The 16,058-nt window shown below is 40.0% G+C and overlaps 1 protein-coding gene across 13 annotated transcripts in view; it reads left to right on the top strand.

The window, feature by feature from the left end:
* Positions 1–16,058, top strand: part of PAM (peptidylglycine alpha-amidating monooxygenase) — a 321,951-nt gene that overhangs the window by 184,202 nt on the left and 121,691 nt on the right. For all 13 annotated transcript variants that reach the window (XM_040239733.1, XM_040239742.1, XM_040239741.1 and 10 more), the window contains one exon: positions 3,364–3,421. In XM_040239733.1, coding sequence (XP_040095667.1) covers positions 3,364–3,421 — 58 coding nt within the window. The remainder of the gene's footprint in view (positions 1–3,363; positions 3,422–16,058) is intronic.

Below are 16,058 nucleotides of genomic sequence, written 5' to 3'. Positions count from 1 at the left end.
ATTTAAAATTATGCAACTGATGATAAGGATGATAAGAGCAAGAATTACATGTGGTTCTCATCCATTTTGAGTATAAATAGTAGTTCTGTTTATTCTGTATCAGTCTATCCTAAAGGAAATCAGTCCTGAATATTCATTGGAAGGACTGGTGCTGAAGCTGAAACTCCAATACTTTGACCGCCTGATGCGAAGAACTGACTCATTTGGAAAGACCCTAATGCTGGGAAAGATTGAAGGCGGGAGGAGAAGGGGAGGACAGAGGATGAGATGGTTGGATGGCATCACTGACTCAATGGACATGAGTTTGGGTGGACTCCGGGCATTGGTGATGGACAGCGAGGCCTGGCGTGCCTCAGTCCATGGGGTTGCAAAGAGTGGGACATGACTGAGCGACTGTACTGAACTGAACTGACTGAACCATTATTAGTTACATCTAATTAGTTAGTTTTTTCAGTTTTTTGTTTTTAATCGAAAGAACCAACTTGCTGAATTTGACGTACCTGTTGAGGGTGGCTTATGATAAAATCAAAGGTAAAATAAAACCCCCAAATTAGAAGTTCAAATTTAAAAGAACTTCTCTTTGGTTTGCTTTTCATTGCAACCTTTGGTTCCTTTCTTGTTATAAGTGTTTACTTAGCGACTTTAAATTTACTTTTGATTGGCATTCGCTTCTAAGTCATTGATTGTTTGTATTGCTTTGAGTGACCTGTAGTGCCTAAGGCACTCTGCTTGTGTTCAGATCCCAGCTTCTTCACTCGTTAATGCACTGGTCACTGGTTAAAGTGGGAAGGATAGTTTTGTTTTGTTTTTCAGTAAAAACTATTGCAAATAAGGAAGGAGGTCCAGCGTGAGTTGAGTTCAACTTCGCTGCAATGAAAAGGAAAGGCCCTGAGGGGGCTGAGGTGGTTAGTCCAGGTGACTAGGCCATCTGGATTTGTTGATTGGCACTTCTCCAGAGGAAAAGCAAAGCGGTCCGATCGTTATGACAGGAGGCAGTGATGTAAATTAGAGCAAGGCAGCCAGTGGCCAAAAACTGGGACAGAATTATCTCCTTGATGTGAAAAGACAGTTCTGGGTGGAAGATTTACAATGCACAGGGGCAGAGGAAGGATTTACAGTCGCCAGCCTTCTAAAGTAACTGCACTGAAAGGGGTTCAGGAGCCGATCTGCATACTGCTAGGTTTTGGCTAGAGTGATTGGTAGTTACTTAGACCTTGGTCTGCCTCATCTGTGAAATGAGGATAATAGTAGCACTTGTATCGTGGGAATGTTTTAAGGATCGAAAGAGTTATACAGTACATGTAAAGTGCTTCGAGCAGTGCTTGTTCATAAAGCTCTAAACAGATGCTGGTTACTACTCCTACTATCTTTAAAGGAGTATCTCTGTATCGTATTAGGGCTTCCCAGGTGGCACTAGGGGTAAAGAATCCACCTGCCAACACAGCGGACCTGGGTTTGATCCCTGGGTCGGGAAGATCCCGTGGAGGAGGGAATTGCAACCCACTTCAGTATTCTTGCCTGGAGAAATCCCATGGGCAGATGAGCTCTGGCGGGCTACAGTCCATGGGGGTCACACAGAGCCAGAAATAGCTGAGCATGCACACACCTATCATATTGGATTGTTTTTGTTATTAAATGGTATAATACACATAAAACATTGAGAACCATGCCTGGCACATAAGAAGAATTCAGTAACTGTTGGCTGGAAATAGTAGCAGCAGCAGCTATGTGTGTGTGTTAGTCGCTCGGTCATGTCTTACTCTTTGTAATCCCGTGGACTGTAGTCCGCCAGGCTCCTCTGTCCATGGGATTCTCCAGGCAAGAATACTGGAGTGGGTTGCCATTCTCTTCTCCAGGGGATCTTCCCAACCCAGGGATCAAACCCAGGTCTCCCGCATTGTGGGCAGATTCATTACTGTCTCAACCACCAGGAAAGCCCACAACAGCGACGATAGTAGCCAGTAATATCTTTCAGTCCTGAAATACTCATAGCTCAGGATGATCAAATAGAAGGGAATCTTGAATTTATTACTATTTCTGTTAGAACAGAATAGGTCTGTTTTATAACATTAGTAATTCAAAGATAGGAAAATATTCATGAGTAATCTTGTATGTGATTGTAAGATCTTTAAGCATTATTAATATTTTGCTAGTATATTTCTTAAGTTCTGGATACAGAAGCTACATCTCCAGCATTTATGGCTTAACCTTCTTGCTGTGGAGGCTTCAACATCTCCCAGCCTGTTTCCTTCTAACCAAAATAAAAGTGAACCTACGTAATAATAAAGCCTGTTAAGAAATGAAGCAGTTTGTTCAACTAGAAGAAATAGTGTATACAAAAGTAATGATAAAGACTGAATCATATTTCTGTAATTTTTATAATTTTAAGATATTTCTTTGATGTGTATTTGAATCTCCTTGCAACACAGAAGTGAAAAAAGAGGTTCAAATTTCACAGTTGTGGTGCTGACCAGTAGGTTTATAGAAACTCCGATGATCTCTGTCCATGTTTGTGGAGTCTCTTGATTCCACCACTGTGCAGTAATAATCCATAAAGTATGAGTTATTAAATGGGTTCAGTCTCTATTTGTATTGGGTATATTACCAATCACAGCACATACTTCACTGCATATGGATTTTCATTAAGAAAGTGAATGCACAGATCAACAGATCCTCATTATCCTTACTTTTCAGTTTTTATCAATAAAATCTTATTCTCAGTATATTTAATAGTGGAAAATAGCAACTTAGATAAGAGACTGATAACTGGAAAAGAAAGAATAACTTGAATTAACCTTGATTTCTTTGATGCTCTACATAAAAATTTTAAAGGGAGAACAACCAAATATATGTATTAAAACCACTCTTTATTCACGGTGTCTTTGAAATTAATATTTTAATTCTGTTAAATTAATAATTTAATAAAATAATTCTGGAAATTAAATATTTAATTATGCATATAGCAAAGAAGGTCAAAATTAATTCCTACATTTTAAAATCAAATGCATTGAAATATTTTACTGTTTCTGTAGAAGTGTTTAAAATGTTGCCTTTTAACTGTGACAATACTAGAAATATTACTCATAAATTTGTTTTAATAAATAGGATTTAGCATCATTTTACAAATAGGATTATATATTGGATTTTATAAATAGCATTTAGAAGAGAGTCATAGAAAAATGTTTAGAGTACCTAAGTTCTAGACTTAGCCCTTGCATTCACCTGGCACTCGACATTTGACAGATAACCTCACCTCACTGGACCAGTAGTCCTTTTTCAGTCACAGAGCCCATGCTTTTACAAGTCATTTCTTCTTCATTAGCAGCAGTTTAATTTGAATTTGTGTCCTTCTTTCTTTCACAGTCTGATACGTACTTCTGCATGTCAGTGCGTTTGCCAATGGATGAGGAAGCCTTCGTGAGTAAGTATGAATCGGATGGTGCAGGGGTGGGCCGTGGGAGGAAAGGCAGCTATTTGAGGTCAGTGAAAGCTTCTCTTTGACGGTTATGAGCGCGTTAATCTTCTACTGTCAGTTTCTGAAACGCGTTGATAATGCCTAATGCGGAAACACTAGTAGTGAGCCACTGAGGCAAGCCTACGAACTGTATCTGGAGAGACTCCGGAGGAATGGTAGTCAAGGGGCTGCATGCAGACGTCAGTAGCCGCAAGTACCATGTGGCCCACTTATAGAGGACTGGCTTTCTGTCTGTGGCTGGATGCTTCATTTCGCGCCACTCAGTGGACCCTCTATTTACCTGCTGGTTCATGCTCTAAATCGGCTGCACTTAGATCAGCATTGGGGGATGTAAGGTTTTACCTGTCTGACAGGGGGATGGGTAGGAAGGGATGGAAGAAGTAGAGAATAAGAGAAGGAAAAGCAGGAGGGAGGGAGAGGGGGAGGACAGACTGCTGTCTATAGAGTCAGAGGACACTTAAATGAAAGCTCCTTCCCCAGCCGAACCTTTCAATCAGACGGAAAATGTGACAGGGCACCATCTGTTTTCATCTGGGTAGTTTTAATTTAAACGTGCTTCATGACAGACTTTCAACTGCTTCGGGAAGATGTGTGATTGGCAAATTATTCATGGATTTGCTCCCCTTGCCTTACTTTTCTGTTTTGAAAAGTTGATTCTGAAGAGAAAGTGCTGGTAATGAGAGTTTGTACTTTGGCGCCTTGAAACTAACCTTCAAGTGGGCTGTCTGAAATGGCGATTATGTGAATTACAAAATGTGTATAGTAGCCTTGGGGCCATCGGAGGATGAACTTTCATGAGGCGTTCTTCACAGAAAAATATATTACAGATCTTCAAAACCAGAACAATGTGCATCAGTTTTTGTTTTTTTTTCACATGATTTAGTGGCAGTCACAACAGAAAATACAGCCTGTATCAACACTCTCTAAACAAAACTTGCTCCATAGTTAATTCCTAGAAATAAGTCAGACCTTGGAAAGCTGAGCATTGCCTGACTGACATTCCTTTGTGTAATCATTGAATATTATTAGGAAGAAAGTTAGAAAGTTGGTGCTTCTAGATCCTGAACTTTAAAAGGGACAAAAGTAAGTTTCTAATTGTCATGCTTTGAGTAACGCTAGGGCTTCCCTGGTAGCTCAGACGGTAAAGAGTCTGCCTCCAATGCGGGAGACCTGGGTTCGATCCCTGGATCGGGAAGATCCCCTGGAGAAGGAAATGGCAACCCACTCCAGTATTCATGCCTGGAAAATCCCACGGACCAAGGAGCCTGGTGCGCTACAGTCCATGGGGTTGCAAAGAGTCAGACACGACTGAGCGACTTCACTTCAAAAGTGGTTTAGGATATAAAATCATAATTAAAGTACTAACAGTAATGCTTTCTTCAATCATATCCACATATTTGATAGCCTAGGAGAAAATAATGTTTGCTAATAAAAAAAAAAACTGTACCTGAAGTTTTTCTTGACTAATTTTTTATTTTCTTTGTCCGAGTTTGGGGTAGACTTGATTGCTCCTATTTTTGAAGAGAAGGCCACTCTACATGCCTGTGTAAATATGTTAGTCGTGTTTTAGAGCAGTATTATGGGTCTCACATTAATAGGTTCTTGGTTTGTTTCTGGAGGTAGTGGTAAATGATGTCAGAGCTGGTGACTCGAAGGCCTGTAAATATATATCCTGGAATGTGTTATTGCGCTCCTACTAGAAATGTGTTTACTTTAACATAACTTAAAGTTGAAAGTACAAGTACAGTATATTCCGTCAAGAAAAATATTCACAGGAAACACATAAAGGGCTATATTAGAACCAGGTCATTAAATGTTTGTCTGTTTTTCTTAGGCAACTTGAAGGATCTTATAAGAATTATAACTACCAGGCTGGCCAAAAAGTTTTTTTGGGTTTTCCATCAGGTGTTAACGAAAAACCCAAATGAACTTTTTGGCCAATGCAGTATCTTCAGTATTTCTTCTTTATTGCTGGGAGGACTGCATGAAGACTAACCATTTTGTCCCCTGTTCAAAACATGATTATCTTCAGTGTTAATCCTTTCATTTACCACCCCCAGGAGATTTTTGGTTGCCATTGTTTATATAATTCAGCAACCACAGAAGTTTAGGTGTAGGCAAAATAGAACTGGAAAACTGAAAACCAAAGAGAAGTACCAATTATTTATATATTTGCATGTGTAATCTCATTAATTCTTAGGATGACACTGTCGGTTGTCCTGTTTTTATAGAGAAACGAAGATAGGAACATCTGTGTCTGTGGTTTAATCAGGTCCTAGGACAATAGTGGTCCTATTAAAGGAATACTTGTTCCTAGAGTCAACCCACCACCAGCCATCGTTTACTGAGGACTTGCCAGACACTAAGCCACTGAAAACTAAGCATATTTAAGCTATTTTACAGAATAAGCAAGAGGTTAGAGAGCTTAAGGAACATGCCCAAGCTTTTTACTGTTTGTGTGCTGCTTACCTGTATGCCATTCAAATCATAACAGATGTAGGTATGGGGATGATGACAGGGAATAAAGGGGAGAAGTTATCAAACGGATAGAAGGAGCTGAAATACAGCAGAAGGGCATTGCTGTCTTCCTCACGAGAAACAAGTATTCCATAATTCCTTACTGGGAACACTCTGGGCAGTTCTGCAAAAAAGGCAAACTGCAAACTGTCTTACAAAATAAAACCCAATACACATGAATTTGTAAAGATTTGCAGAAGGAAAAGGGCTTATATGTTGGAAGGGTAATTATACATAATGTATCCTAATGCCCAAAGTGAAAGGTAATACCTGTGGGGTAACCAAGGCTTTTCCATGAATGAAACTTTGGCCTTTTTGTGGGTTGTCTGAAATTCTGCGTCTCAGGGCATCTTATCATAAGATTAAATGAAAGTTTAAAGTGGTTAAAAATGAAGGTTTGTAAAGACCTATAAAACTTTGTTCCTTTAAGACGCTTTAAAAAATATTTTATATTTATATATTTAATTTATTTTTATATGTTATATATTTAAAATATTTTAATATGAAATAATATTTTGTATTTAATTTTTATATTATATATATTATATTTTGTTTTCATTGTGCTATAAAAATGTTTGAATGCTGCAGGGCAGGAATAGAGACACAGACATAGATAATGGACTTGTGGACCCAGTAGGGGGAGGAGAGGGTGAGACAAGCTGGGGGAGCAGCCTTGACATATATGCACGACCAAGTGTAAAACAGCCAGCCAGCGGGAGCTGCCTGCAACACAGGGAGCCCAACCCAGTGCTCTGCGATGACCTAGAGGGGTGGGATGGGGGTGTGTGCGCGAGGGAGCCTCCAGAGGGAGGGTTTATATGTATACATATAGCTGATTCGTGTTGTAATCAGAAACTAGCACCTAATTATAAAGCAATTATAGTCCAATTAAAAAATAAATTAAAAAAAATTTAAAAGCCAGCAGGCATGGTAAGGACTCAGAAACTGCTTGCCTATTACATGAGTGGATACTAAAAAAAGGGTTCTGTTTGCCCGTTTTCTAAGGCAATATATTGAATAGCAGACAGTTTACTCTTTTGTCTTAAATTGTAATTGTTTGAATATAAGGGAATAATTGTTTTTTTTCTTTTTAAGAAAAACCATTTGTTCATAAATCAGCAAATCTTTAAAAATCCTATTATGTACTGGATTTATTAAAATCTGGTTATTGGGCTAGCCCTGGGGATGTGGTATGTTACAAATTCAAGGAAATCACAGCTTGGCAGGATTCTAGGAGACAAGAATACAAATGTTACATCATAGGAAAAGGACTTTCTCCCTTGCTTTTTAAATTTCTGAAGAAATTCCCCAAAGGTAGACTATTTATAAGGACTATAACAAACTCTTCTGGTAGTGGTAAAACACCAAATTACATTTGAGTAATTTTTAATTTTAGCTTTATGCTTATGCAACTAATTATGTAACATGTAAATAAACATATTTCTTAATTTTGAGAGGAGACCATCACAGTTGTCATGGAATTTTATGTGCACATGCCAGTAATACGTACATACAAGCCTATCCAACATGCTTGGTGTGTTTATATGTTGACATTGAATTACTAAATATGAATAAAAAAGTAGGTGTTTGAGAAAATACTCAAATGAAGATAAGTAGAATTTTTATATTTTTAAGAAAATCATTGCTTCCCCTAGAACATTGCTTTTGTTTTTGTTTTTTAATAAAGAGCCACAGCATTGGAATGGGTGAGGGTATGAGAAAATCTACATTTGACCACTGAACTGTGATGCTGTCTAAAAGGTGTTTTATAGACACTCAGAAGAATTGGCTCTGACAGCAGCCCACTCAGCCAAGAAATTTGACTGTCATCTTCATCCACTTGCTTTCCCTCACATGGATGACCAGTAAATAAATGTGTCTTTTCCTTAGTGAATGATGGCAGGTCCCTATCTATCAAATTGCACTATACAAATGAGACAGAAGCATCTAGGAATAGACAAAAATTCATCTAATGATGCATTGCTTTTCGTTTTCTTGGGCTTTTCTGTTGAATGTAGAACACGGCAGAATTATACAGTTAGATTCGAATATTTCCAAATGGGAGCTTTCTTAAACAAAGCACTTGTTAAGGTGATATTGGGGTACTTCAAGAACTGCAGGCACTGTCTAATTTTGACCGTGTTTATGGGTCAGCTACATAGTATGATGGTAAAGACCAAGGTCTGGCAGGATGCAGTGCTCATTTACCCATATTTTATGGCCTTGACAGCAATAAATATTGAATAGAAGGGTGTGTGTGTGTGAGTGTCCGTCCCCATGCAATTACTGTGTCACCTTTCTGCTCCCAATTAGTTGACTACACATGCTCTCCCTTCTCTCTTCACCTAGGGTTTTCTCCAACATGAATAATTTAGTCTCTGTCTTCCACATGACCATCGGGTACCTTCCAGCAGGCACCCTCGGAAGCTATTCTAATTTCTTAGTGCAGGCCACTTGGAGAGAGCTGAAATAGCACAAATAAGATGCAGTGTACTGGAGGTCTGTGATGACTGGATAAAATCTCATTCGCTTGCTCCTCATCATGAACGAGAAACTGTTGATATATACTCTGTCTCAGCATATTTCTTGAATGTCTTCTATCATCTGGTTACCCAAATACCCGCATTTCCAACATGACAACCCCCAAACCTCCAGAGTTTTGTCAGGTAATACAAAAAAAAATTAGGAGGAGTAGGAATCATTTCATTATATTTTATGAAACTGAGCTAGAAATGTCTTCAATTTAATGCATCTGGAGGTCTCCAAAAAGTAAATGACAGGTTGACAAAGCTGTTTTAATGCCTTGGTGTCAAAATGCCACCCCTCCTCACTCCCCGGAAGATGGCCAATTCTTAAAGCCCAGGGTTGAATCAGGTTTGCTGTGTAAAACGTCTTTCAGTGTCTGTGGCTTCTTGGCATTTTGACAGTTGTTCAAAGTAGCCATTTCAGCTATTGCAGTGGGGACAATTTCAGTGGCCAACTCTGAAAAGACCAATGTGAACTATTTCAGTCATAAAAAAAAAAAATCTCATGAGAGAGATGGCAAGGTTTGATGTGGATCTGGGAAGATGGTCTGTTTGGATCTGCAGAGTGAGGAGAATGTTCTAGCTGTCAACCATATGAGCGCTAAATTTTGGAAGGACTGATGCTGAAGCTGAAACTCCAATACTTTGGCCACCTGATGCGAAGAACTGACTCATTGGAAAAGACCCTGATGCTGGGAAAGATTGAAGGTAGGAGGAGAAGGGGACAACAGAGGATGAGATGGCTGGATGGCATCACCGACTCGATGGACATGAGTTTGAGTGAACTCCGGGAGTTGGTGATGGACAGGGAGGCCTGGCGTGCTGTGGTCCATGGGGTTGCAAAGAGTAGGACACAGCTGAGCCACTGAACTGAACTGAACTGCACTGTTGCCCACCAGGCTCCTCTGTCCATAGGATTTCCCAGGCAAGAACACTGAAGTGGGTTGCCATTCCCATCTTTGGCGGATCTTCCCGACCCAGTGATCGAACCCAGGTCTTCTGCATTGCAAGGAGATTCTTTACTGTCTAAGCCACCAGTGAAGCCCGCAGGGTAAGCCTTCAGTCAGGGTTAGTGGATGTGGTTAGTAGGTAAGAAGGGCAGCCAGTGAGAGCTCAGACTGGATGTTGGAGGTTGTCTTGTTGGAATCATGGCGGAGTGTCGGAGACCGCTGGAGGATTCTGGAAAGGCGATAAGGGGACTGTGGGTTTGCTTTTCTGGGAAATCAATAGGGGGATGTTATAGAGATGACATTACAAAAACAGGGCTTAATGTAGCTTATGCTGTTTTATCTTGCATAGCCTGACTAATAAAGTCTATTTATTGATTGTTTAGTTGGTTCTGGCATATATCAGAAAGTTTCCTTTTAAAAGGTATATCATCTAAAAGTTTAATTCTTTTTGGTGCTAAAATTCCTTTATTCGGTGGTAAGGATTGTTTCGCTTGAAATTTGCACTTGATTTATAGGCTCTCTCAGGTGTCTTATTTCTTGGTTAATTTGGCAACAGTCGCTTAAAGTCCTCATAAAACACATTAAGGATTCTTTCTGAATTGTACATCATGATCCAAGCTAGCGAGAGCTAACGACAACTTTTCTATTAAACTTTCTGATTAAAAATGTTCAAGCAGAGGTCTTTATTTTAGTGTAGAATTGCTTTATGGTTTGCGGGAAGATGGCAGGTGATAATATAATATGCCATTGCTGTGGGTTTTCAGCAAGCTGCCAAATGGAATCCGCTGCTGTGAGCTTTACAATTGTTTGAACCTTTCTCGCCCAACTGCAAGATTATGAACATTAAAGCTGATCATATCCTACACTTAAATTACCATTTTTGCATTATCTTCAGTTCCTATGAATGGTTCTTGAAGTATAATCTGTTTTTTTTTTTGGGAAAGCAAATGTTTATGAGAATGATATTAAGGGCCAGGAATTTTAATTATGACAACTTTTTATACATTATTATTTCTTGAACCTTATGCCTATTTTTCTCAATATTGAAAATGGCTTGAAAGCAGTAGGATTATTAGAAAACTGACTCTATCACAGATGTGAATCACCAGGGGCCCCATTTGTATGCTTGCTTCAGACCTGTGCCCTAAAATGAATTTAGGTGATACAGCTAATTTTGTCTGATGTAATATAGCGTTCCAGTGATCTCAGTGATTAAATCAGTGATCTGATTTAATAAAACAATTCTAAAGGGTCAACTGATTTTTGCCTTCAAATGGTTTTATAAATTTGTTTTAAAAGAAATCTTGTTTTTACTGTTTACCCTGTACATTTGAAAGAGCTAGATAATCCAAGTTAACTAAAATAAGTTAAACTCTTGAGGATGCTCACATAATAGAACATAGTCAGCCACTAAGAGTGGTAACTGCTGTCAGGATCACCTCTCATTCACCTGTGAAATTTTGCAAAGATGCACTTGCCTGGAACAGCCTCTGTAGATTCAGATAAGATACTGATGGGCTAAGAGGCAGAGCTGATCTAGGGTTGACCATGAGCACCTGTATTTTAAATCAGCTCCATAGGGTAATTCTAAAGCATAGCACTAGCTGAAAAGTACTGTTGACGAAAATTGCCTAATAGCATGTAGAAATATCCACAGTATGTGAAATAAGCTGTTTACTGTGTATAATATGATTCCACTGGGAGAAAAAAAGAAACAAAGTTAACAGTCTTCTCCGACGATATATACAGGCAATAATTCAGGAATGCCTAATCTCTGGAGATTCAGACTTGCATTTGAAAGTCAGTTCTTCTTTATATGACAGGTTAATTATCCATGTCTATAGCATTTCTTAGACATGGATAAGTAGAGTCCCGTGAACTTCAAAGAGATCAAACCAGTCCATCCTAAAGGAAATCAGTCCTGAATGTTCATTGGAAAGGCAGATGATGAAGCTGAAACTCCACTACTTTGGCCACTTGATGTGAAGAACTGACTCAATGGAAGTGACCCTGATGCTGGAAAAGATGAAGGCAGGAGGAGAAGGGGATGACAGAGGATGAGATGGTTGGATGGCATCACTGATTCAATGGACATGAGTTTGAGTAAACTCCAGGAGTTGGTGATGGACAGGGAGGCCTGGCGTGCTACAATCCATGGAGTCTCAAAGAGTCTGACACAACTGAGCGACTGAGCTGAACTGGTTGACTGACCGATAGTATTTCTTTACTGCCTTCCTTTGCTCCCATTTCTGGTGGCATTTGGGAGTAGGTTATATGTGTACATTGTTATCTTCTAAATTGCATATTGCTTCACTTGGCTATGTGGGTTCTTTGAAATATTTCCATATCCTGAGTCTGGCAGATACATCAGAATTTGACATGCAGACCTGGATATCCTCTTTGGAAAGGAAAAATGGAGAGGAAGCCAAATACTAGATGAAATACTCTCCTAGATCACATTTTTAGAAAATGTCATGGCCCTGATTGTAGTCTGATGTGAGCTAAAAGAGGTCATACATCCTGAACGAGCTCATGCAATTAGAACAGATTTTGCTTAGAACTCCAGAAAGCAGGCCTCGTTCTCTCTCTGCTCGGGATGCCCACACATGTACTTTCAAGTCTTTTCATTTCAGATGGCACTATTCTCCCGGAAATCCTCCAGCCTATGCACTTTACAGCATCATCACATTTCCTTTAATTAATGTTCTTGAGTCACTATTTCTGGAGTCTCAGGCCTTTGAACGTATTTGTTTTCTAGCCCTTACTGACACTTCCTTGCCTGTAAAATTTTCCCTGGTCTTATCCATCAGGCAGTTTGAACTGCTCACACCCACTGGGACTGAAGAACCACTTCCACTTAAGGCGCTGTCATCTTATTACTGAGTTTAGAAGAGTCAGTGGCACTTTTAATCTTATTGGGTCTAATCTTCCCTTGCATTCGCACAAGGCTGTGTTTTTGCCTTTTTGTCACCATCTCAGGGCCGCCTTTGTTTATTCTGCCTGTCAGAATCGCACACTTAAAGGTGCAGTTGTTTTCATTATTATCCTCTACCTCTCTTTCCCTTGGAGCCTTTATTTCTTTCCGTGTATGTTCGGAGAAAAAGAAAGAAGGGGGAATTTAAGATGTGATTTTAAACTGTTTTTCCATAGTCTTATTTTGTGCAGTGTTAAAATCTCTAGCATAGTTGTCTGTATATCCTTTGCTCGTGGACCTTATTCTTATTCCCTCAGGTTGGAGGGTCTTCTCTTGCAAAGTCAGGACTAATAAGTAGGAGTGGGACAAACCCGGGAAATGGACCTGTCAAGCCTGATCTTTCCTCAGTTGACCTCTGCCCAGTGCTTCCAGCAGGCCCTTCAATGAAATCGTCCAACTCTTGCCTTATTTTTGCTCTGTTTTATGGAACCTACTGTTTGATTTAGATTTACAGTTGGACATGTTTCCTTTTGCTGGACATGTGTTTCAACTTGGAGTGAGTTTTGCTTTGAGTTTTAATTATATGAATAGTTTCACAGTATATTCTTTCTTCAGGAGATGAGGAAGATGGCTAGTTGTTTGTTTCCACTCTGTACCAATAATTTTCTTAGCATTTAAATTAGTACCTGAGTTTCTGGAGAATGTATAAGTCAGTGAGAATCAGTTTTTATGAGAGGAAACTCTGAGGGATTTTCTTTTCAGTTCAGTTCAGTCGCTCAGTCGTGTCCGACTCTTTGCGACCCCATGAATCGCAGCACTTCAGGCCTGCCTGTCCATCACCAACTCCCGGAGTTCACTCAGACTCACATCTATCGAGTCAGTGATGCCATCCAGCCATCTCATCCTCTGTCGTCCCCTTCTCCTCCTGCCCCCAATCCCTCCCAGCATCAGAGTCTTTTCCAGTGAGTCAACTCTTCGCGTGAGGTGGCCAAAGCTGGAGTTTCAGCTTCAGCATCATTCCTTCCAAAGAAATCCCAGGGCTGATCTCCTTCAGAATGGACTGGTTGGATCTCCTTGCAGTCGAAGGGACTCTCAAGAGTCTTCTCCAACACCACAGTTCAAAAGCATCAATTCTTTGGTGCTCAACTTTCTTTACAGTCCAACTCTCACATCCATACATGACCACAGGAAAAACCATAGCCTTGACTAGATGGACCTTAGTTGGCAAAGTAATGTCTCTGCTTTTCAATATGCTATCTAGGTTGATCATAGCTTTCCTTCCAAGGAGTAAGTGTCTTTTAATTTCATGGCTACAATCACCATCTGCAGTGATTTTGGAGCCCAAAAAAATAAAGTCTGACACTGTTTCCACATCTATTTCCCATGAAGTGATGGGACCAGATGCCATGATCTTCGTTTTCTGAATGTTGAGCTTTAAGCCAACTTTTTCACTCTCCATTTTCACTTTCATCAAGAAGCTTTTTAGTTCCTCTTCACTTTCTGCCATAAGGGTGGTGTTATCTGCATATCTGAGGTGATTGATATTTCTCCGGGCAATCTTGATTCCAGCTTGTGCTTCTTCCAGCCCAGCGTTTCTCATGATGTACTCTGCATAGAAGTTAAATAAGCAGGGTGACAATATACAGCCTTGATGTACACCTTTTCCTATTTGGAACCAGTCTGTTGTTCCATGTCCAGTTCTAGCTGTTGCTTCCTGACCTGCATACAGGTTTCTCAAGAGGCAGGTCAGGTGGTCTGGTATTCCCATTCCTTTCAGAACTTTCCACAGTTTATTGTGATCCACACAGTCAAAGGCTTTGGCATAGTCAATAAAGCAGAAATAGATGTTTTTCTGGAACTCTCTTGCTTTTTCAATGATAAGTCAGTGAGAATCAGTTTTTATGAGAGGAAACTCTGAGGGATTTTCTTTTACTAGCACTTAAAGATATTAATTTGTTTCTCATTATAGAAACTGCAATCAAACACATATCTAGGAAGAGTTCAGTGTGGAACAAATGAGTGGTTCTGAAAATAGTATGTCAGAGAAGAAAAAAAAATTAGAAAATGGCTCGAGAAGTTGTACTTTGAATAACGTTTGCCCTGTACAAAGGACAGTGAGAAGATCCTCTTCATAAGCAGGGGCCCTCACAAAACTGGCTTTCCTTGCTAATGAAAAGCCACAGGGACTATGTGTTGCTGTCTTCGTGATCTATTCTTCTCCCAGCAAGTCTCCTCTCTGTCCCTACCTGAATCTTTTGCTTAATATTTAATTTTATAAATTTAAAGAGAGCCCACTCTTCTTCCAAAAAGGTTTTCACTTTGTTTCACAACAGTACATACACTGCATTAATAGAAGAAAAAACACAGTTAGGGTCTCCTACACAGCTCCTAAAAGCTCAGATCTTTCCCTTAAACTATCCTGGGCCTTTTTTGTGGTTCCTGCTGTCACCTCTGGTGGTTTTGTCTATCCCCATGGCTTCAGGGCTCAGTTTTTGAGTGGTTTCCAAATATGTAATTCTCTGACCTCTTCATTGAATAAGAGACGTGTAATTCCAATCTTCTACTGGATCATTCCACTTGAATTTTTAGCTGAGACCTCGAACTCACACTTTGACTTAACAGTATAATCCTTGATAAAGTGCATGTGGCTGTGTTGGTTTATCACCAAAATTCCCAGAATGACTTAGTCATAAGAAAAGCTATTCATATAATCCAGCCATAACCAAAGAATCTAAGGGGACTGGGAACCATGTCATCATCTACATCGATTCTGAAAAAGCAGAGCGGTCAGGCTCTTGTTTGACAACCCATCATAGACTGGCATATAGGGATAGATATTGAAAAAAAAAAAAAACAGTGAGAGGTAGGTTTAGTCAGACTAAAAAGTTATAGTAACACAGAGAATGATAGAAATCATTTGACAAAAATTAATGTAAAATAACAAATTGCATCATATACCAAAATAAGTGTAAGATGAGTAAAAGACAAAGGCCAGGTATTCCCCAGGGTTTTTAAAATTTGCCTCCTTCGAGGACTGATCCCCTGGGAGAATTCTGGAAGGGAGGAAGGAAACCCTGCAGTCAGCTTGAGAGTGAGCCTACGGAGGTGGAATCCCGCTTCCGTTTCTCTTGTTAATTTAGGCTTGGTGGTGGTATGATTTTCTGCGGTTTGTGTGAACTGTTGTAATTTCTAATTGCTTCTTTCCTTCCGCAGTATACTCAGTTTCCTAGGCTCGCGGCATTCTTTGGTAATAGGAAACGCAGCCTCAGGTTACATCAAGTCCATCTCTCTGCTGTCCTCTCTTGGTTGTCTTTTTAGATACTACTACTACTACTAAATTGCTTCAGTCGTGTCCGACTCTGTGCGACCCCATAGACGGCAGCCCACCAGGCTCCCCTGTCCCTGGGATTCTCCAGGCAAGAACACTGGAGTGGGTTGCCATTTCCTTCTCCAATGCATGAAAGTGAAAAGTCAAAGTGAGGTAGATCAGTCGTCTCCGACTCTTAGCGACCCCATGGACTGTAGCCCACCAGGCTCCTCTGTCCATGGGATTTCCCAAGCAAGAGTACTGGAGTGGGGTGCCACTCAAGATGTGATTTTTAGACTTTAAATTCTTGTTTTCAGGGCAGTAAATGAAAGGCTCTGTATTTCCCATGGAAGTTGCGAGTCGAGGTGGC

The sequence above is a fragment of the Oryx dammah genome, unplaced genomic scaffold (genome assembly GCF_014754425.2).
Source record: "Oryx dammah isolate SB20612 unplaced genomic scaffold, SCBI_Odam_1.1 HiC_scaffold_5, whole genome shotgun sequence".
NCBI lineage: Eukaryota > Metazoa > Chordata > Mammalia > Artiodactyla > Bovidae > Oryx > Oryx dammah.
The sequence above is the reverse complement of the archived record's forward strand: the minus strand, read 5'-3'. Positions and strand labels throughout refer to the sequence as shown.